At 36.7% G+C, this 21,895-nt stretch overlaps 1 protein-coding gene across 43 annotated transcripts in view; it reads right to left on the bottom strand.

Moving 5' to 3' along the window:
• Positions 1 to 21,895, bottom strand: part of Rbfox1 (RNA binding fox-1 homolog 1) — a 2,027,889-nt gene that overhangs the window by 93,104 nt on the left and 1,912,890 nt on the right. For 36 of the 43 annotated variants that reach the window (XM_063226445.1, XM_063226450.1, XM_063226446.1 and 33 more), the window contains 4 exons: positions 17,588 to 17,641; positions 10,839 to 10,931; positions 9,051 to 9,111; positions 94 to 147 (listed from right to left, as the gene is read on the bottom strand). In XM_063226445.1, the coding sequence (XP_063082515.1) occupies positions 94 to 147; positions 9,051 to 9,111; positions 10,839 to 10,931; positions 17,588 to 17,641 (262 nt within the window). The remainder of the gene's footprint in view (positions 1 to 93; positions 148 to 9,050; positions 9,112 to 10,838; positions 10,932 to 17,587; positions 17,642 to 21,895) is intronic. The other 7 variants (XM_063226464.1, XM_063226453.1, XM_063226468.1 and 4 more) reach the window with 1 other exon arrangement.

Raw genomic sequence — 21,895 nt, 5'->3', positions numbered from 1 at the left:
ATGGTGTAAGTTATCTTACAAAACCCCTTAGTTACTGGCAGGCAAAGCACACTGGGAAAAGACTCAGACTGCGTGCACAGAGAAACTCCTTACCTGCATAGAATTCGGGACTGTATACCGCACCCACAACGGGGTTCAATTTCCAGCCTTAAAACAAAAGTACAAAAACATTATTACCACCTTTGATTCGGCAACTAGCATCACCGCAAAGTAACTACACTTCAAATAAGCTGAAGTTTTTGTCTCCTTTTTAACATATATAATTTAAAATCAAAGGACGTGCAGGCTGGGCATGCATATAATGTTTGACAATTATACATAAAAAATAGATTTATGCCTTTCTTTGATTTTCTGCCAATGTGAGATAATGGAATGCAAAGTACTGACTGGCTACAGGTAAACCATTTCAAAGACGATATAATTAATTTTGTACCACATGGATATTTTTAGAGCCAGTATAATAATTTCAATTTTCTGTCTTAGTTCATATATCACTGCTAGATAATCCATCATATGTACCTTCACATTAAATTTACAAAAATTTGAAAGCTTGCATAAACAAAATTCTTTACAGGAACACATTCCAATGATTACCATTCCTAATTATGACCCAGAGATACTAGAAAATTCTGCACTGCTTTATGAATACCAAAGAAAATGGTATTTTATCCCCCAGAGATTTAGTGTGGAATGCACTTTAATGCATTCAGGAACCATAAAAATTCCTAATCAATGCATGATATATAAGGTAACTTTCAAATAACCTGCTTATAAGATCAACAGAATCCTGTAATTTTTCAAATGCTCCGTAAAAGAAGATTTCTTTAAAATGAACGCTGCCCTTCAACAAGCTTTTTTACTCAACAAGCAAGTATACCAGAATATTCACAAAGTGGGAAGCACATTATAGACCCATGAAGCTTACTTAGGGAGCACTTTCTAAAGAATGATCATGTTTTAGGGTAGGTGATTGTTTCCTGCTCCGGCTGGACAATCAACATGAAAACACCCATTGTGGAACTCTTGAGAGGCAATGGAGGGAGGGCAATGGAGGTTGTTTCCTTGCTCTTGTGTCCTTGAACATGGGGTCACATGTTAAAGGACCTTTAATTATGGTTTCATAGAAAATGCAGTGGTAAAAGTCTGGATGAAAGGAAACAGAGGGTTTCCTGTAGGGTTTTCAGAAGGGCGATGCACGATTTCCCACCCAACCTAGTAATGTGGCTCTCAGAGCATTTGAGATGTATTCCTGGGATCCATCAAGGAAGACAGAAGCTCAGTATCTCAAAAGGTAGGCCCCAGGATTGATGGACATTTAAAATCCTTTGGAAATTTGGAACAATGTTTTAGTTTTTAGGACTTTTAGTTCCAACTCGGATAAAATTTTCATTTCTCAGGATGTTTATAATAGAGTTTTTCAAAAGTGTTTCAAAAAATAATTTTCAAAAGTGTTATACTTGGATTACCTAGGAGACAAATTAATGGAATTCCCGGGTCCCCTTTTAGACTTGAAGAAACAAACATGAGATTCTTAGAATTACTGACTGCTTTGATTTTTAATACTTCATCCTGATTCCTTCCTCTTTTATATTCTGAAATCTCATTACTTTCTTAAAAAAATGCCCAATTCTGAGGACATGGGACTAATGTTCACATTTCAACTAACTTGGAGTCTAAGGGAAAAAATAGCAATTTAATTGAAATCAAAGTTTTAATGTTCTTTAACTTTCTAGTCCTTTATAGAAATCTTGAATGTGTAAAATAAATCTAAATGGAATAATATTAAATGAATCATTAAGTTATTAAGTTATTCTTTCTCTTCCCCACTTTTGTTTCCATCTTATATCTACTTATGCTCTTACTTTTTTATTGGTAGTAGAATTGGGGCCTTATTCATACCCTTCAACTCAAGTTTTCTTTCTTATAACATGCCCTACAGTACCTTCCTTTAGGATTTCTTTTTGCACATAAACCTGGGCACACTATTAACTTTAATGTAGTTCACAATCATTTAAATTACACGAATGGCCTTTTCTTTCCTCAAAGAAACAGATTTCTCAGATTCACCTACAAATCACATTTCTATTCTCTAGGTCTTTGTCTTTATCTGTTCTTTGGGCCAAGAAATTTATCTGGCTATCTATCTGTCTAGTTATCTCCCTATCATCTATCTATCTATCTATCTATCTATCTATCTATCTATCTATCTAATCTATCAGCTTATCTAAGTCTGCTCGAGGAAAATTATCACTCAGCATAAAAATAATACAAATTAAATGATACTCTCTCTCATCAAGAGAATCTTGCCACCCCATGTCTGCAAACATTAACTGAAAAGATAATTTAAAAAGTCTTCTTTTAAAATTTGTTTATGGGAATTGAACTCAGGACCTTGTGCTTGCAAGGCAGGTGCTTGTGCACTGAGTTATATCCCCAGTTCAAGGCCTTCTTTTAAGACTCTGTGAGCTGCAAAGGGCACTGCATTGGTCATCACGGGGTCATCCCTAATACTTTCTCCTAAACAAGGTTCCCCACTCTCTTTGCATAGAAAAGGAAGTCCTTTCAAATCTGCACAGTAGGCGTGAAAACTCAGTGTTTCCTCTCTCTTCACCTCTTGGAACCTGATCTTTACCAAGTCTTCCTTCTTCTAAGACTGCATGGCATCCCATTCAATTGTTTAGTTGCTCAGAACAAAGGTCTTAATCAGTAGTTCCATAATTCTTCCTTTGCTTTCACACCCCATAGGAAGTCCATTAGAAAATACTCTGTTAAACTTGGAGAAGTCTTCCTTTCTCCATTGTCCTTATCCCAGATAGGAATACCCTCATCTCTTCTCAAGTAAGTCGCAAGCAAAAATATCCTAACTCTCACCACCTGTTCATACCTCCGCTCTTCCTCCCTCTGCATCCATTCTATTTATGGGGCTGACAGGATTCCAAAGAAGTAAACTAAATATGTCATTTTGCTACATGGAGTTCAACTGCTTCCTTCTAAACAGGATAAACTGAAATTACTTATCTTGGCTGAGATGTCCACACAATCTAAACCTTGTCTATTTATTTTGTACCACTGTCCTCTTTCTTCAACCTATAGTGACAATGGTCTTTCTAACATGAAGGAGTGTAAATTCCCTATGATGAATATAATTATTATGTGTATTTACATGTATTGAAAACTTAATTTTAAAAAAAATCATCTACACCCATTCTAGACTCAAGGCTTCACTGTCTCTGCTTGGAGAACTATGCCACGGTCTTTATGAGATCATTTTGGTGGTATACAGGTCTATAATTTCTTCCCAGAACATGTCACTTAATGTCACTTTCCTGCCTATGACTGGAGTTACTCTTTGATCCAACGGGCAGTTATATTTTATCCATAGCTGTTAACACTGCCTAAGTATACTTTCTTTCTTTGCTTGTTTTTTTTTTATAACATTCTACTTCATTAAAATTAATGATAAGAGTGGGCAGAAGACTGCTCAACCCTGAATCTCCAGAATTTAGAGCTGTGTTTGATAAACATCAGATGGCCTATAAACATTTACTTGGTGTGGTGGATTGGAAACTGGTGGACAACTTGTAACACCCAGCTGAACTGAATCAGCTTGGTGCTGAGTGTAGATGGCCCACCTGAAGATTGTTGCCAACAACATAAAAACTGGGGAAGAAGAAGTGTTGTTTGTCTCCTGGAGGAGCTTGTTGAGTTTCTTTTCTGATGCGAACTCGGCTGTTCTCATCATTTAGAGGAGCTCAGAACCTCAATGTCATTGAGCATGGCTGTAGTACTTTTCAGTGGAAATCTGGTTCTTACTTCGAATGTCACTTCCTGGCTTCAGTGCACATCCGTCATCCTGCTAGCACAAACTTTCCAGCTTCCACTGCCGACCTTTGGGTGTTCCCAGGGCAGAATCATGAAACAGACTAGCATGATGTATAGCCATGAGTTCTGTATCTCCAGCTGGACTCATGCAGGACATTGCTGTGGGATCCAGGGCCTCAGCTAGATTCTTTGGGTTTTTATTGTATGGACAGATTTCCTGCACTTTTTGGTATTTGACTCTTTGGGTGACTATTATAAAATAATTCTGTAAATGATGTGTCCTGTATTACATTGTTTTATTTTATTGTCCCACTACAGTACTTGGTATCATTTAAAGGAACAAAAGGAATATGGAGTTTTTCTAACAGACTCACTCTCTTTTGACTAGGATTCTGTTTCCTTTCAGCCACCAAGGACCTGCTTCCTGATTGCGAGAGTATACATCTACCGAAAAAGGACCCTGTTGTGGATGACTGTCTTCTAAAGAAAGACAATGAAAATCCAGGCCTTGAAAATCACCTCTCCTCAGACTTGCTCAGGCTTACACACTTCCAGTAGGCTCAGGCAAATATATGCAAATCACATGTAAATGAACTCGTAGTTTTTGTGACTCTTCTAGTACCTGGAAGAGACCCTTGGGATAACCTTGCTGGAGATATGAGCCTGCATTCTTAGGAAGATGGGCAAAATGATCCCATTTAAACTTACTTAGGCAGTTTGTGTTAAGTCCCCAGGCCTTGCAAATTCAGATATTTTGATCAAGGACATTAAACCAAACAATGAGGCTTACAACAAAAAGAGAACAGCTGATAAAGCCCACTACCTCCAGCCTCCCAGGGCCCCCTAAACAGCAAAGTAATGGAGCAGAGCTCAGCACACAGGGTTTTGCTGAAATCAGACACATGAGCAGTTTTGGGGAGACCCGCTGAGGCTCAGCCTCCAGCAGCAATGCATCTGAATCAGCACACCTCTGCCTAAAGTGAGCTTGTCTAAGGTCACATGCCAGTCTTATTTAGAAGAACACTGGCCAAGATCCTCAGTGCTAACTACTGCTATAGTGGGTGTTCAAAGGCTCACAAAACCCAGCCCCTGCCTTCTCTAGGGCTTTGCTTGGCTGGATATCAAAGAAGCAAGTTCCAGAAAGTAACCTTAATATACTGCAGGGGTTTCAAAACTGCAGACACATGCTTTCTAAAGACATATACTAAGGTGAAATGGTGCAGGAGGCAATACCCAAATGCCAGAATGAAAAGAAAATAGTTGCACATTGTCTGCATATGTGTTTTATTTTGACTCATTCAGCATATTGTTTGGCAGTATGTATTCATGACCAAAATTTAGATTTTATCTGAAATACATAATTTTAGGTACACAGACTTGGGTAGAGATGGGATGTTTGAGTTAGGAGTCCTCACAGATCATTTTAAAGTGGCTATGGGCTATCACATTTAACTGTCCAATTAGTAACCATCATCACTGACCCTTATGCTCTATCTTCTATTGTTATCCTATACTACTTTGATCTCTAGTAGAGAAATCTGCTTTACTCAGTAAAAGATAATTTAAGATTGTTTTACTCAAAGACCTCCTTTTGCTTTATGCTTGATTTTACCTGCAGATTTGATCCTCACACTGGGAATTTAATTCGCTATCCACAGCAAAAAAAAAAAAAAAAAAAAAAAAAAAAAAAAAAAAAAAAAAATTGAACAAGATTATTACTTAATATTGAGGTCATTGTGTATCGAGGTAACAGTGTTACTACAATTAGTAGTGAAAAATATAGCACACTCTGTATTCCTAGCATTTTGTTCAGTCCTTTGTCTTACATATTAATCACAAATGCCTATGAGGTAGGTTCCATAACATGCTCAGTTCCCATTTATGAAAGCTTGGGTGGGGAGAGTTTAAGCACCTTTCCTAACGGTCAATAGCTAGTGAGTGGTAAAGCTTCTCTTAGTGTTCACTGTTCCTAAAATCACTGAGCAAATGAAAGAGCCATGTTTAATGAAGCCAAACTTGCTCAGTTTCTAAGCAATCCCAACGTAACTCCCATTTGATCCAACACTTGATATTCAATGAACATACGGAAACCCCACCTTTTTTTTATAGGGAGATGTTCTTGCAAGAAACAATGAAACAGAGGAAGTACCAGCCCCATTTTGTGGGCCTTCTTGCAGGTGGAATTTCCAAAAGCATGTATTTCACTTCTTGAGTCTTCACTTACCTCCACATTTAAAATGCTAAGAATGTAACCTGCATCCTGCATGATCTTCTACAGTATAGCATCCTAGACACAAATTTCCCATTGTTTTCCCAGACACATTCATCACCAGAAACTACAAATGATAGCACTTTGGTTTACACAGTTGAAGGAATCTGTGAATCTGATATTGGCACTGACAGTTGTATCATCATATGAAGATGTCTTCAAAATTTGATGACCAGTGGTTTCTAGTTTTGTTAAAGTGCAATTTTGGTGGTTTGTGATCATGAATTTATTTTCTCATTTCAGTGACTCTTTTGGTCCTGAGAATTCCTTTATTAGCATAACCACATCTTCTTTGTTAGGAATTAGAAATGCCCTCTTATTTTCTAAATTCTATCATATTGCAATTTATGGAAAATGCTATTTATAGTGGTAATACTTATAAGTTAAAAACTGGAAAAGCTTTGAGAAATACTTGTCTTTAAATATCAAAGCTCTCTATAAGTTTCTCTACAGAAGCGACTGACTCTGTATAATTGAGATTTACATTTGTGCAGTAAATCAGTTCAACTGTGACTGTCCATCCACTCCTTCCATTCCAGGCTCACAATGCGTGACAGGAGTAATCCTGCGAGCATGCTTTTCAGGTCCATGGAAGAGAGATCCACAAGGCTTGTTCCTAGACATTAAGAATGTAGGCATGTGGGATATTTATGCCAACATCTGGCAGGAACTTGAGGTTGCACATTTAATAAACTGTTGGTTACTGTAGCTGGTTGCCGTTGGAATTCACTTCTATAAAATGACAGGAGCAAAGTAATGCCTGATACACACAGAGGCTGGACCACAAGATTTTATCACTTCACAGTAAAAATAAAAGGTGTATTTAATTATTTCCTCTCATCTAGCTTGCTTTTGCATCTTTAAAACAGGGAGAATAATGTCCTCTTTCCAGGCTGGGGTTTTGGTCCAGCATCTTTAAAATGCTTCATCTAACATACACACGAGTTCCAGAAGTGCTGGACACTTATAAATGACCTTTGAATTGCATCCAAAGATTTGATAGGCTTGGTTTCAGTGCCAGAATATGTATGACATTGATCAATTATGCTTTCTTAAAAATATATGGGCATATAATTTATATTTATGTATATACATATATATACATATATATGGCTTGTAGAGTAATATTTTGCTTTCATTGTTTGATTTTTCTCACTCAGCACACGTGTGCTCCTCTGCATGGGCATCCAGCACTCTCTCTCTCTACACACACACACACACACACACACACAATGCTACTTCATAATTCAACAAAGCACACAATAAGTTGATGTCATCACACATTAATTCTGACAAGTTGCACAGCTATTATTTTTACTCAAGTCAAATGACACAATAATCAGCAGCCTGTTTCATTTCATGGGTTGGTATTCAAAATCTTTTGTGGAAATTGTTTGCATCACTTAAAGGTATGTCTTGGGTTATTGGAAATGGGAAAAGTGGTCATTAGAATAAATAATTCTGGTCTTTTGATTTAGGGCCATATTATGACAAAGACAAATACCTGTTTGAAAACTCTTTAAAAATAAAAATAACATGACTTTGTCACTTAGGTAGCTATCAGCAGAAGGAGGAGAAAATAAAACCACCAAATGCTAATGCTATTGGTTATAACAGAATACCAAATACAAAATAGGCAAATAATTAAATGTTAATCAGCACTTAAGTTCTGAATAAATATATTATATATTATGTACATATATAGTGGAATATTGTGAGACTACTAAAAAGAATGGATTTAACCTGTATGTTCTAATATTGAGAGGACTCCATATTGATTTATAAAATTCAATTAAAACATTTGTATAAAAACACATATACAATACTGTGAGTACTATACATGAGCATCTACTATATGTATATACATAAGCATACAATATAGAACCACAGACAATCACAAGCCATAGCGTCTCCCTCTAAGGCAGAGGTAAGAAACCAGGCTGGCAGGAGCAGTAGTCACAAGATACTTTAGTCATGTTTGTAACATTTCCTTATTTAATTTTTTTCTTTAAAAAAAGCCTATGGTTTTTGGTTTTACATATAATTAAAATCTTTAAAGTGGGAAATCTATATATTTTTGTTTGCAATAAAATTGTATTATTTTTGAAAATTTAGAAATCAAAGAAATGATATCTTCTAGTCTTGCAACTTAATACATTAACATTTTAGTGGCAACTACTACCACAGCTAGTTAAAATCATGTAATTCACACACTTTTCATCATTTTAGTTACTTTACTTATTATGAGCTCCTTCATTGTCTTTATCCTACTCATTTTAATAGGTATAATATGCTGTTGAGTGCATTTTCTATAACTTACTGTGTTAATTTCTTTTTAAGTGTTAGTACATTAAGTATGTGATTAACATCATACACATTTCCTTCCATACGTCTTGAGAGATATTTATTGTGATGAATCAAAATGTGTGAACACATTTAATATCCGTCATAGCCATGTAAATTCTTTGTAGCAGCAGTTTTGAGAAGTGTTCTTGATAAAGACAGAAATGCATTGTCTGGAAGGGGTTTGCAAACATGTAACACATTCTTTCCTGGTCCCAAATGGTATATATATAATCTGACCACACTTCCAAGAATGAGTAGTCATCAATGGGGAGATGGTGGTAAAGAACAAACAGATAAAACCTCTATTCTCTCCTCAATTTACTAGAATTAAATTACCCAAGTAATTCCTCAATAACCACTGGGTCTCAGCCCCTAGTGGGAGTTATTCTAGAGAGACAAGAACGAGGGCATGCACACTTAACCTGCAACTAAATATGCCTTTGTCATCAAAATAATCTTATTGATTTAGGTGGCTCCCTGTAGCAGGTCAGGAGCAGAGCCACGGGGGCCACGATAAGTCAGACATGGTTTGCTCAAACAAATTTCCTGGTTAAATAACTTAATAGATACAGAGTCCGAGGGGATTCCGTAGAAAAGGCCAATCTCTACTTACCATTTGTATAGGGGTTGACGGTCTTTTTATTTGTCATTACACGTGCTGTGGCATTATTTACCTATGTACATAGAAAATTCAAATGAGCTCAAACTCCAAGCCCAGAGCACAATTCAATTAGTCGCATGCATTATGACTGTGATTACTTATTAAAAACAAAAACAAAACAAAAACTAAAATGCATTTTAATTTATAAAAGGCAGTAGGTGCATAACAAAATCATACATTTTTATAATTACATTTACTTCATAACCATTTTAACTTACAAATCATTTCAATAAAGCAATGTCATCTCATTTAAAAGTTTAATAAAGAGACAGTAAAAGCAAATTAAAAGATACTGCATAATTGAAGATTTAAAAGCATGCGTGTACTCCATGGTAACACAGAAACAATAAATCATTTTTAAAACATAAAATAAAGTTCATATGAAGGGACATGCAGTGGAGTAGAGAGGGAAGAGACAAGGTACAGGGAACATAAATGTCAAAAAAAGGGACAAACAAGTTTTAGCCGTGTGCAACACTTTGGGAGGGAAGAATCATTGAGAAGCAACATCTAGCATTCAACACTTGAAACAGAGCCTTTACATCGCAAGAATTAACAAATCATTCAAGCTTTAAAGTCACAGCTAACGAAAGGATAAAAGAGAGGGTGCATTGTGTAACACAATATGGAGTTAACGATCTGAGTAAGATGTGCACCGGTCATAACTCAATCCAGTCAGAGCCTCCCAGGCTAGCTTAGAACGTACACTCAATTACAGGCGTACCAATATCCAAAAAAATAGAGCATCAAGAAAACTTAATACAACAAGTCAAAAAATTCACGTGGTATATATATATATATGTATATAGATATATCAGCACTAAATACGTGAAACGGCAGATGGACTTCACCACTTACCATTCACCACCATCGCCAGCATGGGTTTGTATACAGTTACCATGGTTACTGAGAGTTTGGTGAGGGGCCTAAGCGTTACCGTCGAAGGGGGAAAATGAAAGGCAAAATATGCAACATCTTACTCCAAAGACTAAAGCATTTGTAACTGGTATTTTTTTTTTTTTTCAAATTTTAACAAATATGACCCTCTGGCTATGTTGAGGGGGATCCCAGTGGTACAAACAGCAGACCTAGACTGTCAGAATGTTAGTATTTGCATTTTCAACCAACAGGAAATCCTTTTGGGTTACTCCCTTTATAGTCAAATGAATGCAAGATTTCAAACTGGCTTCTTTAAGCAAAAAAAAAAAATGAAAGGCTTAATGATAATGCCTCTCATTTTTTTTCTTTGTTTTTGGTCACAAATCTTTCAAATGTTACTGCTTTCTCAATTTTCTATAATTTGCAAACCACTGTGGATCCCTCTTCAACCCTAAAGTGGAAAGGAAAAGAAAAAGAAACTGTCCTGTATTTTGTTTGGTTCGTAATGCTGTCTTCTCTTTGGAACCTACTGCACCCATTGTTTATAAAACATGGAAAATAAAAACAAAAGCAAAACCAAAACCCTTTCAGATTAACCTTTTAAATTTTTTTTTTGTTGTTGTTGTTTTGTTTTTGGTCTCTTTTGCCATCCACCTTTCAGCAGTTAAAAAGATTAACAAAATAAAGTAAAATTAAAAACAAAGTAAGGCCAGTTTTCCTTTTTATATATAAATATATATATAAACAATGAGAAGGGAGGAGGGTCACATACAAGACGCCAATGATGCATCTGGAACAACGGATGAGCGTGAAGCAGACATTTATAAAAAAGATGAAAAGGAAAATATTTTGAACATGCACCTCGATTTTACGGCCCTCTACCACGGTGCCGTGTAATTTCTCCCTCGCCCTGTCCGCATCGGCACTATTTTCGAAAGTTACGAAACCAAATCCCTGCATGCAGGAGGGAGAAGGGAAAACAACATGCAGATTATTATTTCAGTCAACGACCACTTTGTAACGTTCTCTCGCTTTAATTTCTATTTCTTGTCCTGGTTTCAGTTCTGTAACATGCAAATTAGAAAAATTATAAGAGTACTAAGATGTGCAATAATTAAGCGACAAATGTGAACAAGATTTTTTCTGTCACCAGTTAGCTGTAACCCCTGAAGAATTCAAAGAATGATACCAAAAATACCTTTCTAAACATCACTACGGAAGAAAATAAATCTAACAAAAAGAAAATGAGATCAAAATAAATGTACAGTGTCTTCACAGAGAATAAAATGAAATAACGAGGAAAAAAAAGGGAACCACTTTCTTGACATGCAAATTAAAAATTAAATAAAATAAAACATGTGCACGGAATTCAACAATGAATGCCAAAATCCTCTAACATTGCCTACAAAGTCATGCCGTGTGGTTTTAAGAACATCTCTTCTTCATGCAATTTTAGGGTTATTCAAATTTGTCAATTCTATAGCCTTTACTTCTCAAAAATAAAAGTTAAAAGCCTAAAAAAAGGAAAGACCTTTTTTACAATAAATCTCAAACTTGTTGATATAAGGAACAAAAATATCACATGAAATGAATAGAAATAAACTTCCACTGATTAATAATGCGAACAATTCAAGTAACATTTTTAATGCTTTCCCCACCCCCTCTCCCCATAACATATATATATATATTTGATTTTGATAAGTTCTTATATTTCTTTATTTACTCCAAAGGGAAATGTGTATACAATTTGAAAAGTTAAAAAGACACTATACTGCATTTATTTATGATATCAACAGGTAGCAAAATTAAGAAGCTTCATGACTAGAACATCAGTTACAATAGCACTCTGCCTGCTTCCTTCTTATAGGTAACAAACACACCCTTTACTTCACCACAAGTACATTTGCTTTTAATATTTCAGCCTCAAAAACCAACCCCACTAAACTTCATATTGTCAAAATCCATCTTTTGTCTTCACTGACACTGTTCCTAAGAGGAGCACAAAAAACATGACATATTACTTTTTAAACCCCTAAATATTTTAAACCCCTATATATTTCTTGTTTAGAAATATATACACCAACCTTTTGAACAATTCTAGTGTAAATTTGCCCAGCTCTTGCTAGATTTCACAGTAGGTAAAACAATGCGATATGCTGAAACTCCTATTTGCACTGGGTAAACCTTACACAAAGATGAGTAAATGTTTGCTCAGCCTGCTTAGATGAAGCAGGGTGATATTCAGTGTTACTAATAAAATGTGCAGTAATTAAAAATACATCATAGCTATAACCTACTTGTGTTAGTGCTCAACCCTACAGGAGGCTTCCAATGTAACCTCTAGGTTGCAGGAGCCAGGGAAGAGTTGCCCAAGCTGGACTCACTCACTGAGGACTGAGGACCTGAGCTGTCAATGTGTTCAGGTGAAGATATGTCATTAGTTTTTAGGATTCTACATATAGTGAAAAATTAAGCTTCTGTATTTTGAATGGTTGGGTTGAATTACCTTGTATCATCTTTCCAAAACTTGAGGTCTGTGATTAGAATATGGGGCAAAATATTTGACAAATACAAGACAATATGCATAAAAGATAAATTGTGCTTTAGTTTTCCATACATTCTCCAAATGGCGTATTCCAACAAATTAGCTAACTAAAGAATTTTGCAAAGAATAGCTCTTCCAAGGTGAAAGGACAGAATTCAGATAGTTTTCTATATTTACCAGTACTTACATTTTGGCCAAACTTACATTTGGGTCTCAAACTTGGTTGCCAATCAGAGGAACAGGGATAAAAAATAAATCCTTACACACTTTCCTAGGCTCTGCTCCATATCTATCAAATCAGAATCCTGGACTGGAGCCTCGAAATTGTTTGCCTAAAAAGCCACTTGTGTGACCAAAGATCCATGACTCTTTATCAATTTGCACCATTAAAAAGGAGATTTAAATTGTGATTTTATGTTGGTGACACTGATAGAGCCATCTATGGGGCAGGGTAAGTTTATGACTCAGTCATTTGGAGCCTAGATGTTAAGGGTGCAGTATGCCCAAGGCTTCTGGGCAATATGCTCATTCTGTCACGTAAAGCCTACCTCTCTAGCACTGATAACATTTACCAAGCAGCACAGGAAACTAGGATTTTGATTTTATATTCTCTCACTAGGCAAGAAAAGATAATCCATAGCTTTGTCCTACAGTTGGAGGGACAGGCAATGTCATCTCTGTCTGCAAGGACTGCAATCACTCTTAGAGCAGCACCGGGAAGAACATGAAGAGGTAGGCATGCCTATCCAACCATATACTAAAGACACTTATTTTCACATTACAGTCTGAACACAAGGCATATCGACACTATATGTATCAAGAAGAGAAGAACAAAGAGACAGAAACATATTTGGAGTCCTATGCAAAGTGCACAAAGAAGAAAATCCTAACCTTGTCTCCTCATTAAAAGCTGCAACTGATGACTAGTTGAGCTTTGCCAGATTTGAATCTTGTCTCCCATCTAGACCTGAAGCGATATGGCCTCCTGGATCACAAAATTATCAGAATTTCCATCTAGGAGCCGCTCCATAATCAGAGAGCTACTCCCGTGGCCCTCTCCATTATCAGCTACCAGCACTGCTGAGCTCAAGGGCCAGGCAACTTTGACAGCAGATGCTGAGATGCTTTCTCTGTACCTGCTTCATGGTCAAAATTATATCTCAGGGTAATAGTAACATGTAGTTCTTAAAAAATATTATGAATATTTTCATCTTGGAAAGGTGAACAAAACAAGCATGTTCTAGAGGTGGTACGGAGTTTGGAGGCTGAGAGGGGTGCTGATGTGGAACCCCTTTGAAGCGAAGAATACAAGAAGAACAGCTGTGCTCAAATGCCCTCCGCCTAAGAGACACTACTGCCTACAGTCTCCTGTATCAGAGGGCTCGAGTTGGGAGAAGACACAATGCCTCCTAGAAAAGGAAATACAAACCACCACCACAACAACAAAAACCCCTCTCATTCTGTGTTGCACACTGATAGGGAATATGGCCAAAAGGCCAGACAACAGTGACCCTAACATGTACTGCCAGGTCAACATGACTTGCTTATTTAAAAATCCTGTGCTGAATCATAAAATTCTGACATTCCTGTATCCTGATCAACTTTCCTTTTTCATCTTAAGTATTTTTAGATAATAGATCCCTGTTTTTGTATTCATGTGTATTCCATTTTATACCTTAAATAAAGTTTTGAAGTATCCAGCATGGATGAAAGTACACATTTTTAAGTTTATATGAAAAATCAAGCTCGAGTTTCTCATTTGGAGAACTTACATACAGAAGGAGGCTGGTGTCAAGGCTCTGAAGATTCACGCTTCTGCAAATGAAGACCTTCAAGACTTTCGCCAATGACTTTTGCCCTTTTCTCCTCAAAGACATCTTTCCTTGAAAATTCTCACTGACCTTTCACTCTCATCTTAAACGCCCCTTCCTTCTGGAAGTCATTCCACTCTAGCAACGTCAGTATCCCTGCATGGAGTCTACGTAGCCTCTCAATCACTGTAGAACACAGCGTATTTTATTGTTGTTGCTTATCTTACGGCTCTGCCTCTTCCAAAGCTCAAGAAAGCTGAGGGGGACAGGAAGCACATCTGCCTTCCTCCCATTCAGTTCACTTCAAATATATGCCACCCTATAGACATGCCAACCAAAGGACGAACCGTGTGCTTCTTAGCCATAGCAGAGAGTACCTAAATCTGACACATTTCCCAAATAAAGCACTGCAGAAGTAAAAAAATGATTTTAATCTCCTAAAAGGAAAAATAAATCATAAGATTGTTCTATACAGAACCTCTTAATGTGGTTGAATTCTAATTACCAATTCTGATATGTCTTTATAAAATGCATTTTGCCTGTAAACATAGAATTTGTATATACATAAAATATTTAGGTTATGCATTCCCAGAATACTATGCACATTGCGTGTGTGTGTGTGTGTGTGTGTGTGTGTGTGTGTGTGTGTGTATTTGCACACATAGGCACAGGCTTGTCTTTACTTCAGACTGATAAAGCTGCCTCAGGGACCATACTCTAAAAAATGACCATCTAGATAGGGAGGGGTATCCTGGCTCTTTAGGGTCCACCAGCTTCCTGGATGTCTCTCTAGTACCAAGTGAGGGAAATGAGGTCATAACAGTGGTTCAGGTTTCTCAGGCACTAAAATGGAAATGCTCCTCTAACAAAGGCCTTTTCCCATAAAGGATAATGTCAAGAATGACAAATATCCTGGTGTGAGCCACTGCCCCCATTTAGCAGCTCCCAGCTGAACTGTCTCAGTGACATCCTGGCAGCACCTAACTAGTTTGCACCCACACCTGCAAAGCGAGTCATTTGAAAGGGAGCATGAGAGAGAGAGAGAGAGAGAGAGAGAGAGAGAGAGAGAGAGAGAGAGAAAGAGAAAGAGACATAGAGACACAGAAAGAGACAGAGACAGAGACAGAGAGATAGAGAAAGGTTATTTTGGATGCTTACTATTTCAAAAAACAAATAGAAGAAAAGAAAAAAAAAGCATCCTAACAAAGTCAGACTAGGGTGCAGCAAACTTTATTGGTCTTTTTCTTGAAGCCCCCAGAGACAAGCTAATCATGGGAATGACAGAAGAAGTCCTAAAAATACCACTGTCATTGTATTTTCCAAATAGCAAACCATATTCTTTTAATGTTCCCAAACAGCTCTTGAAAGAAATTAAATAGCTTCCTCCAACTGGAAAAAGTTTTAAAACAAAATATAAATTAAATACATACTTTAAAAATAAGCAAAGGAAAAACCTTGCAACACAGTGGTGTAATACAGGATCATAGGTAGAACCAAGTTGGCCACCCTTACGGGTCATTTTCTACAATTCTGCCAATCACCCATCAGGCCTTGCAGAAAGCAATAGGCATAGGCACATTTTTCTCTTAATGCACTTGACTTTGCAGGTACAGAAATAATTTCTGTGATGATTTTCACATAGGAAGCAGAAAGAAAATTACCTTACTTCCCCCCACCCTCAGCTGAGAGGACAAACTACAGGTAAAAGACAAGAATGACTAGAAAAAATCTGAAGTCATAGGAGCATGACTAGGTTCCTGAATGACCAAAAACAGAGGACATAATAGATTGACCTTTTTACTCATCTGCCAGATCACAGTATCATTTTGTCTACAGAGCAGAGACTACCAGGATCTTTTTGCCTCAATGTGATCAACACTGTCAAATTTGAATGATATTAAATATGCTTAGAGGAAGCAAGAGGGTATACACTGTCCAAGAAATAATAAAACAAAATGTTTCATAAGCTCCATTTAGCAGCTCTCCTGCTCCTGATCTGTCCTAAAATGTCCATTCAAGGAAAGTTAAAGGGAACTAAACTGTGTCTCTCTTATCCAAGTGAGCAATTTCTCTCAAATATGCCCAGCTTAAGGATGCAAAGGAAAGAAACTTAAAACTCCTGGAAATGGAAGAGTGTCAGTAAAGAAGCAAAGCAGAAGAATTCAAGGGTGGCTCTCTGGTTGCTCCAGGATACATCTGTATCCTTTTTAGACATCATTCATGTCCTGTTACTACTCAGTGTCTGCAGGCATGCCTGATTGTTATTTTCTTTAAGGGACATTGTGAGAAGACCCTGGAATTTTATGTGGCTGCAGTATGAGGAGGGGACTTCTAACAGTAACAGCAGTGGAGAAAAATTCCATTAGTGGGCAAAAGGATATTCTATATTTAGGTGAACCTTTAACATTTGTCCAAAATTGAGATACACAGTGTCTATAACTGTAAATTCAGTCAGGATGTAGGATGCTCATTGGTGGACTCAATTTCAGGGTTTCTGGTTCGGCAGGTCTGGGCTGGAATCTGAGGATATGTATTCTAACAAGTTCCGGGATGGTTTTGATGTGGTTGATTGGGGCCACACTTAGATAATCCCTGATTAATAGCATACTTTGGAAGAGTTTTTTTTTTTTCTCCCAATATGTATTTCTTTCAAAGGTACTAACCTCTTTTCCTATAGTCCTGGACTTTTATTAACATGCTGAGCTCTAGGAAAATCTATTTAAAAATTGATTTCCTAGCATAAACAAACACAGGGCAACAGTATATAGCAAAGTGAAGATCAGTAAACATATTAATGAATACAATTATATTCAAAAGATTGGTGTATATGAAATTTTCTCCCCTACAACCCAGGAAAATAACTGCACTTTATTAATACAGAATAATCACATATTTACCTGCTCATGAGACTATCAACTCACTTTTTAATATAAAGAACATAATTATCACTGCAAAACAAAAATGTAGCAACATCATTATTTTTTTAAGCATGGATAATTTTCCTCTGGAAATTTAACATATATATATATATATATATATATATATATATATATATATATATGATTGTAAATTACCCCATACATTTTAAATAGAACCCAATGTATTTCCCAGCAGTTTGGAAATGGAAAATGTTCTTAAAAAAATTTCCACTGATGTGTATTTCAGTTTTGATTAAAACAGTGCAGTTGTTTCCCCTTATTCAGAACAAACATTATAAAAAGCTAAATAATTCTAAAGTGAATTAAGGTGCTTACCTTTGAGCCTCGCTCATTAAAAATAATTTCAACATCTAAGATTTTACCAAATTGCTGCAAAGAAATAGAAATATTTTATAAGCAAAAAGAGAAGCAAACTAAGTCTTATCGTCATTGTTCCTCAAGTTGGATTTTCCCCCTCATTTAATATCAAGAATATACATTTTATTCTGTTCTATTATTAAATCATCTGCTTGAAACAAGACAAAATATGGCCACATACATTATTCTTATATTATGGCATTTCCCACCAAATGAGACATACTGTCAAGGCCTGGTGCAAATAGAACTTGAGAGTCTAGTCCTGTGTTCCTCTTTTGTGAATGTGTGTGTGATTGCTTTCCGAGGCACTGGGCAGCAGAGATTACAAATGGAGAAAACAGACCTTAACCTTTGTAGGCTGTTCCACTAGAACTGGGAGAAATGCACTTGGTGATGTGAGACTTTGGTAGTAAAATGCCCAACTAAACTATGACGTTGAGGTTTGTCTCCTAGTTCACTTTCAAACTACAAGTAGCCTCCTGATGTGATGAGACAAGTAAAGAACAAAACATGAAAGCAAGGCCCACTGTCCAGGTACCCATCAGGCTCAAGATACCTACACAGCTCAGGCTGAAACATAATCTCCCAAATGATTCTCCATACTGTTAAGCAAATACGTGCTAAGCCATTAAGATAAACAGCCTCTCTTAAAAGTCCAGAAACAAAGATATGGATTACAAATAAACTGGACAACCAAAAATAAATGCAAACATCTTGTTAAACTTAAATTTCAGACTTTTCCAGATGAGTACATTCTATGCAATCCTTAGGGCATATATCTACTCCATATTTGTTGCACATCTACAATTCAAGTTTGACTATTATTTTTTAACTCTAGTGCTTTTAATGAAGAATACACACCAAGCAATTCTTGATTCAGATTTAGAAAAAAGAGAATGTGGGCTCTAAAATTACAAGTATAAGATTATTCAAAGTTCTTTCCCCTGATTTTGCAGCCCGTTTGGTTTGTCAGGTGACAAGAAGTGAGGTAGGCATTTCTTGAGTCTGATACCTCCTATACAACAGGGAGGAAGAAAATGATATAAACTCATGCCATGTAGACCAGAGAAGAATGAGAAAGGAATTTGGACTCACTGTTAAATGAAAGCAAATACCCACTTTAAGGACCACAACAGAGAAAGAGAACAACATGAAGGCATATATCAATCTTCCTTTTCCTCTCATTTTGGGCGTCCTATCATCTCACTGCTTGTGCATTCTGGATTTTAACTGTGACCTCTATTACTCTAGGAGACTCCCTATTCTGTTTCCATACCCTGCGTAGAAAGCATTAAGGACAATTCTATATAGTAAACGACAGACTGATGGAGTAGATGAGGGACGGTATAGAAAAAGAACAAAGACAGAACACAGGGAAGCAGGAACAATCTGCCTGACCAATGAGTGTCACTCATCTTATAGTGAATCACCCAGACAACAAATGTCAAGAAAGTCCCACTGAAACTCAGGAAAAAATTTGAAGCACACACGGGAACATTTATAATATGCCAGGAACTCTACGCTCCTTGGAAAGAGAAAACATATGTACATGGCAGTAGCATACAAACATATAAAAATTACGAAATGCTAAGTAATCTTGACTATGTGATAAAGGAATTTGAAGTTTGTCATTCTGTGCCATAAAATGTGTCTTTTTTCAAGATAAATTAGTAACCTACCCAGTCAGGAGATCACACACTTTTTGTTGAGTAGAAGTACTTGTATATTTTACAAAGAAGTAAAAAAGACAAGGAAAAACTAAGAAGAGCAGGTTCAAGTTAGAGAGGAGGTGGAAAGACATGTGTGGTGTTGAAACCAAGAAATATGCAGTGAACAAACCCTACAGTCTGTGAACATATAAATATTCTTCAGATCAAGTCAGTATGCTTTTTTAGAGCATTCTCAGTAGTAAGTCGTGAATGAAAAAAGATCTTTAAAAATAGAAGCAAAAACCCTTTCTTATGCAGGAAATGAAGGATTGTCCACTTAAAGGTGATCTGAAGCCAGGTATGGTGGCACGCATTTGTAATCCCATCACTCTGGGAGGCCAAGGAAGGAAGATTACAAGTTTGAGTCATGCTGGGTAACCTAGTGACATAACACACACCTGTCTCAAAAAAGGTCGGGGGATGCAGCTCATTGTGAAAGCTCTGGGTTCAATCTACAGTATGGAAAGAAAGAAGGAAAGAAAGAGAGAGAGAGAGAAGGAAAGAAAGAAAGAAAGAAAGAAAGGAAGAAAGAAAGAAAGAAAGAAAGAGAGAGAAAGAAAGAAAGAAAGAAAGAAAGAAAGAAAGAAAGAGTTGTGCTGCATAGTAAAGAATCCTTCAATTTGTAGTTCTTTGGAAAAAGCAATTTTGATAAAATCCTCTTAGAATATTCAGTTCACACAGATGCCATCATATGTATTTTGGGCTTAAGAGCCTAGAAGCACATATATTTATGGAAAGAGAAGCCTGAAAAAGACTTCTCCCAAAACTATGAAGCAAATGTCATCTATGGAACATTCTCTAAGCAGTCAACACAAAAACACTTCCTTTAAAATAAGATCTGGCTGAGATAGAACCAATCAAAAAGTAATCTTAGCATGTGTCATTCCCTAAATGAAACAATGACACCATATGCCCTGAAATGGTCTCAAATGTTTGCTTCTTTGGCAGTTGCCTCTAGGTTGATGGTTCCCACAGCCAGTGAAACGAGCCATAAGAAGAATGCTGATGTAAGCCCCATTTCTAAGACAGTTGTGTACTATATTTATAGTATCAACAGTTTAATTGGGAAGTTTGGTACTAATGATGTAAACACAGCTGGCACATTTTCAATTTAAATAGACACAACTCCTTTGCAGACATAACTGGCATTTGTTTTCTCCACAGCAATGTGCATCAGCATTTCAGATCTACTCAAGGTGTCTCAATAGCTATATCAAGAAGAAAATCCGGAAGCTCACAGGTACGCACTTGGGCAAATATGTACCCAGCATTTTTAGACATTCTCAGATCAAATATTGCTCTGAAAAACTATGAAGGCTGTTCAATGGATACAGTATAAAACATGAAAGTAAATGTTAGTTCAAAGAGTGAGCACAGAAGCTAAGAAAAGGCATTATTTCAGTTGTCTTCAGAGTAAGCTTCAGTGCAGAAATAGGGTGCATTGTGTTACATCCCAAAAATGACTTCACCGATAATACCATGGCAGGTGGCACTTAGCATTGACAGTGAAGATGCAAGGGATGCTGTCTCCGTTATAGTCACCAGCAGTGACCATGAAAGTGTCTTTTGCATGAGCTAAAGTCATGTGATCTATTTTTTGTGTGACTATAAAGAAGACTTGAATAGATAATTTTCCTAGCAGAAGAGCCTGTATTGTGATACTAAAGTAAGGTTATGATATCAGTGAGAGTATCATGGAAACCATAGATCAGGACTCACTAAGCAACTCTTTCTAGCAACACTTCTGATGGCAGGTGTGGTATCAGAGGTTTGAATGCAGCATCGACTCTTCTCACCTCATACCCAGAAATCTTTACATTTTAAATATTGGGTTACATTAAATATCTATGCAAGAGTAACATGCTACAATCATTTTAGTGGAAATCTAAACATTTCTTTCATGGACTGGAGAAATCAAATTTAAAGAAAAAAGGCAGACCTCAAGAGAAACAAAGTCAGGATTGAGACCCACATTTCCAGTGAAACATAGAAAATAAATGCAATAATACAAGAGATCCATTCATTAACACTGGTGTCTTTAAAAAGCTCTGGCTTCTGATTTGTAATTTGAAGCTACATAACTTTTCGACTAAGGAATATTCTATTTTAAAAGAAAAAAAATCCTAACATGAGCCAAAAGATGTAAAACAATGAGACAAGTGTTTCCAAAAGAGGAAGGAGTAAAGAATATGCAGTGTGTGGTGGAAGAAAGGGAACTGGAGTCCAATCTCAAAGAACAAGCCCTGAAGCCCAAATTAAATATAAAATGTGAGACACCTGCAGCAACCCTGAGGTAAGGAGCGGCTGCATTAGTGTGGAAATATTACTAGTTTCAAAATATGCTCTGAACACAGCCGAATTTTAGGCAATTTAAAGAAAGAGGTTGTTTTGTGTCTTGTTTTGTCTTTAACTTAGAAATCTTCGAGCCTGTACTTAACAAAGGAGACATAGAGGGAGAAAAGCGTACAAATCTTTGTGAGTCTTTTTCTCTGTAATTGTCCTCATTGTTTAACATCTGCCAAAGTAATGGCACAAAGACAGAAGACAGCACCAAAAG

Source organism: Cavia porcellus, unplaced genomic scaffold (assembly GCF_034190915.1).
Source record: "Cavia porcellus strain 051 isolate PalLab524CR breed Dunkin Hartley unplaced genomic scaffold, mCavPor4.1 scaffold_16, whole genome shotgun sequence".
Classification (NCBI taxonomy): Eukaryota; Metazoa; Chordata; class Mammalia; order Rodentia; family Caviidae; genus Cavia; species Cavia porcellus.
Note: the sequence above shows the minus strand (reverse complement) of the source record. Positions and strands in the feature narration are given on the sequence as shown.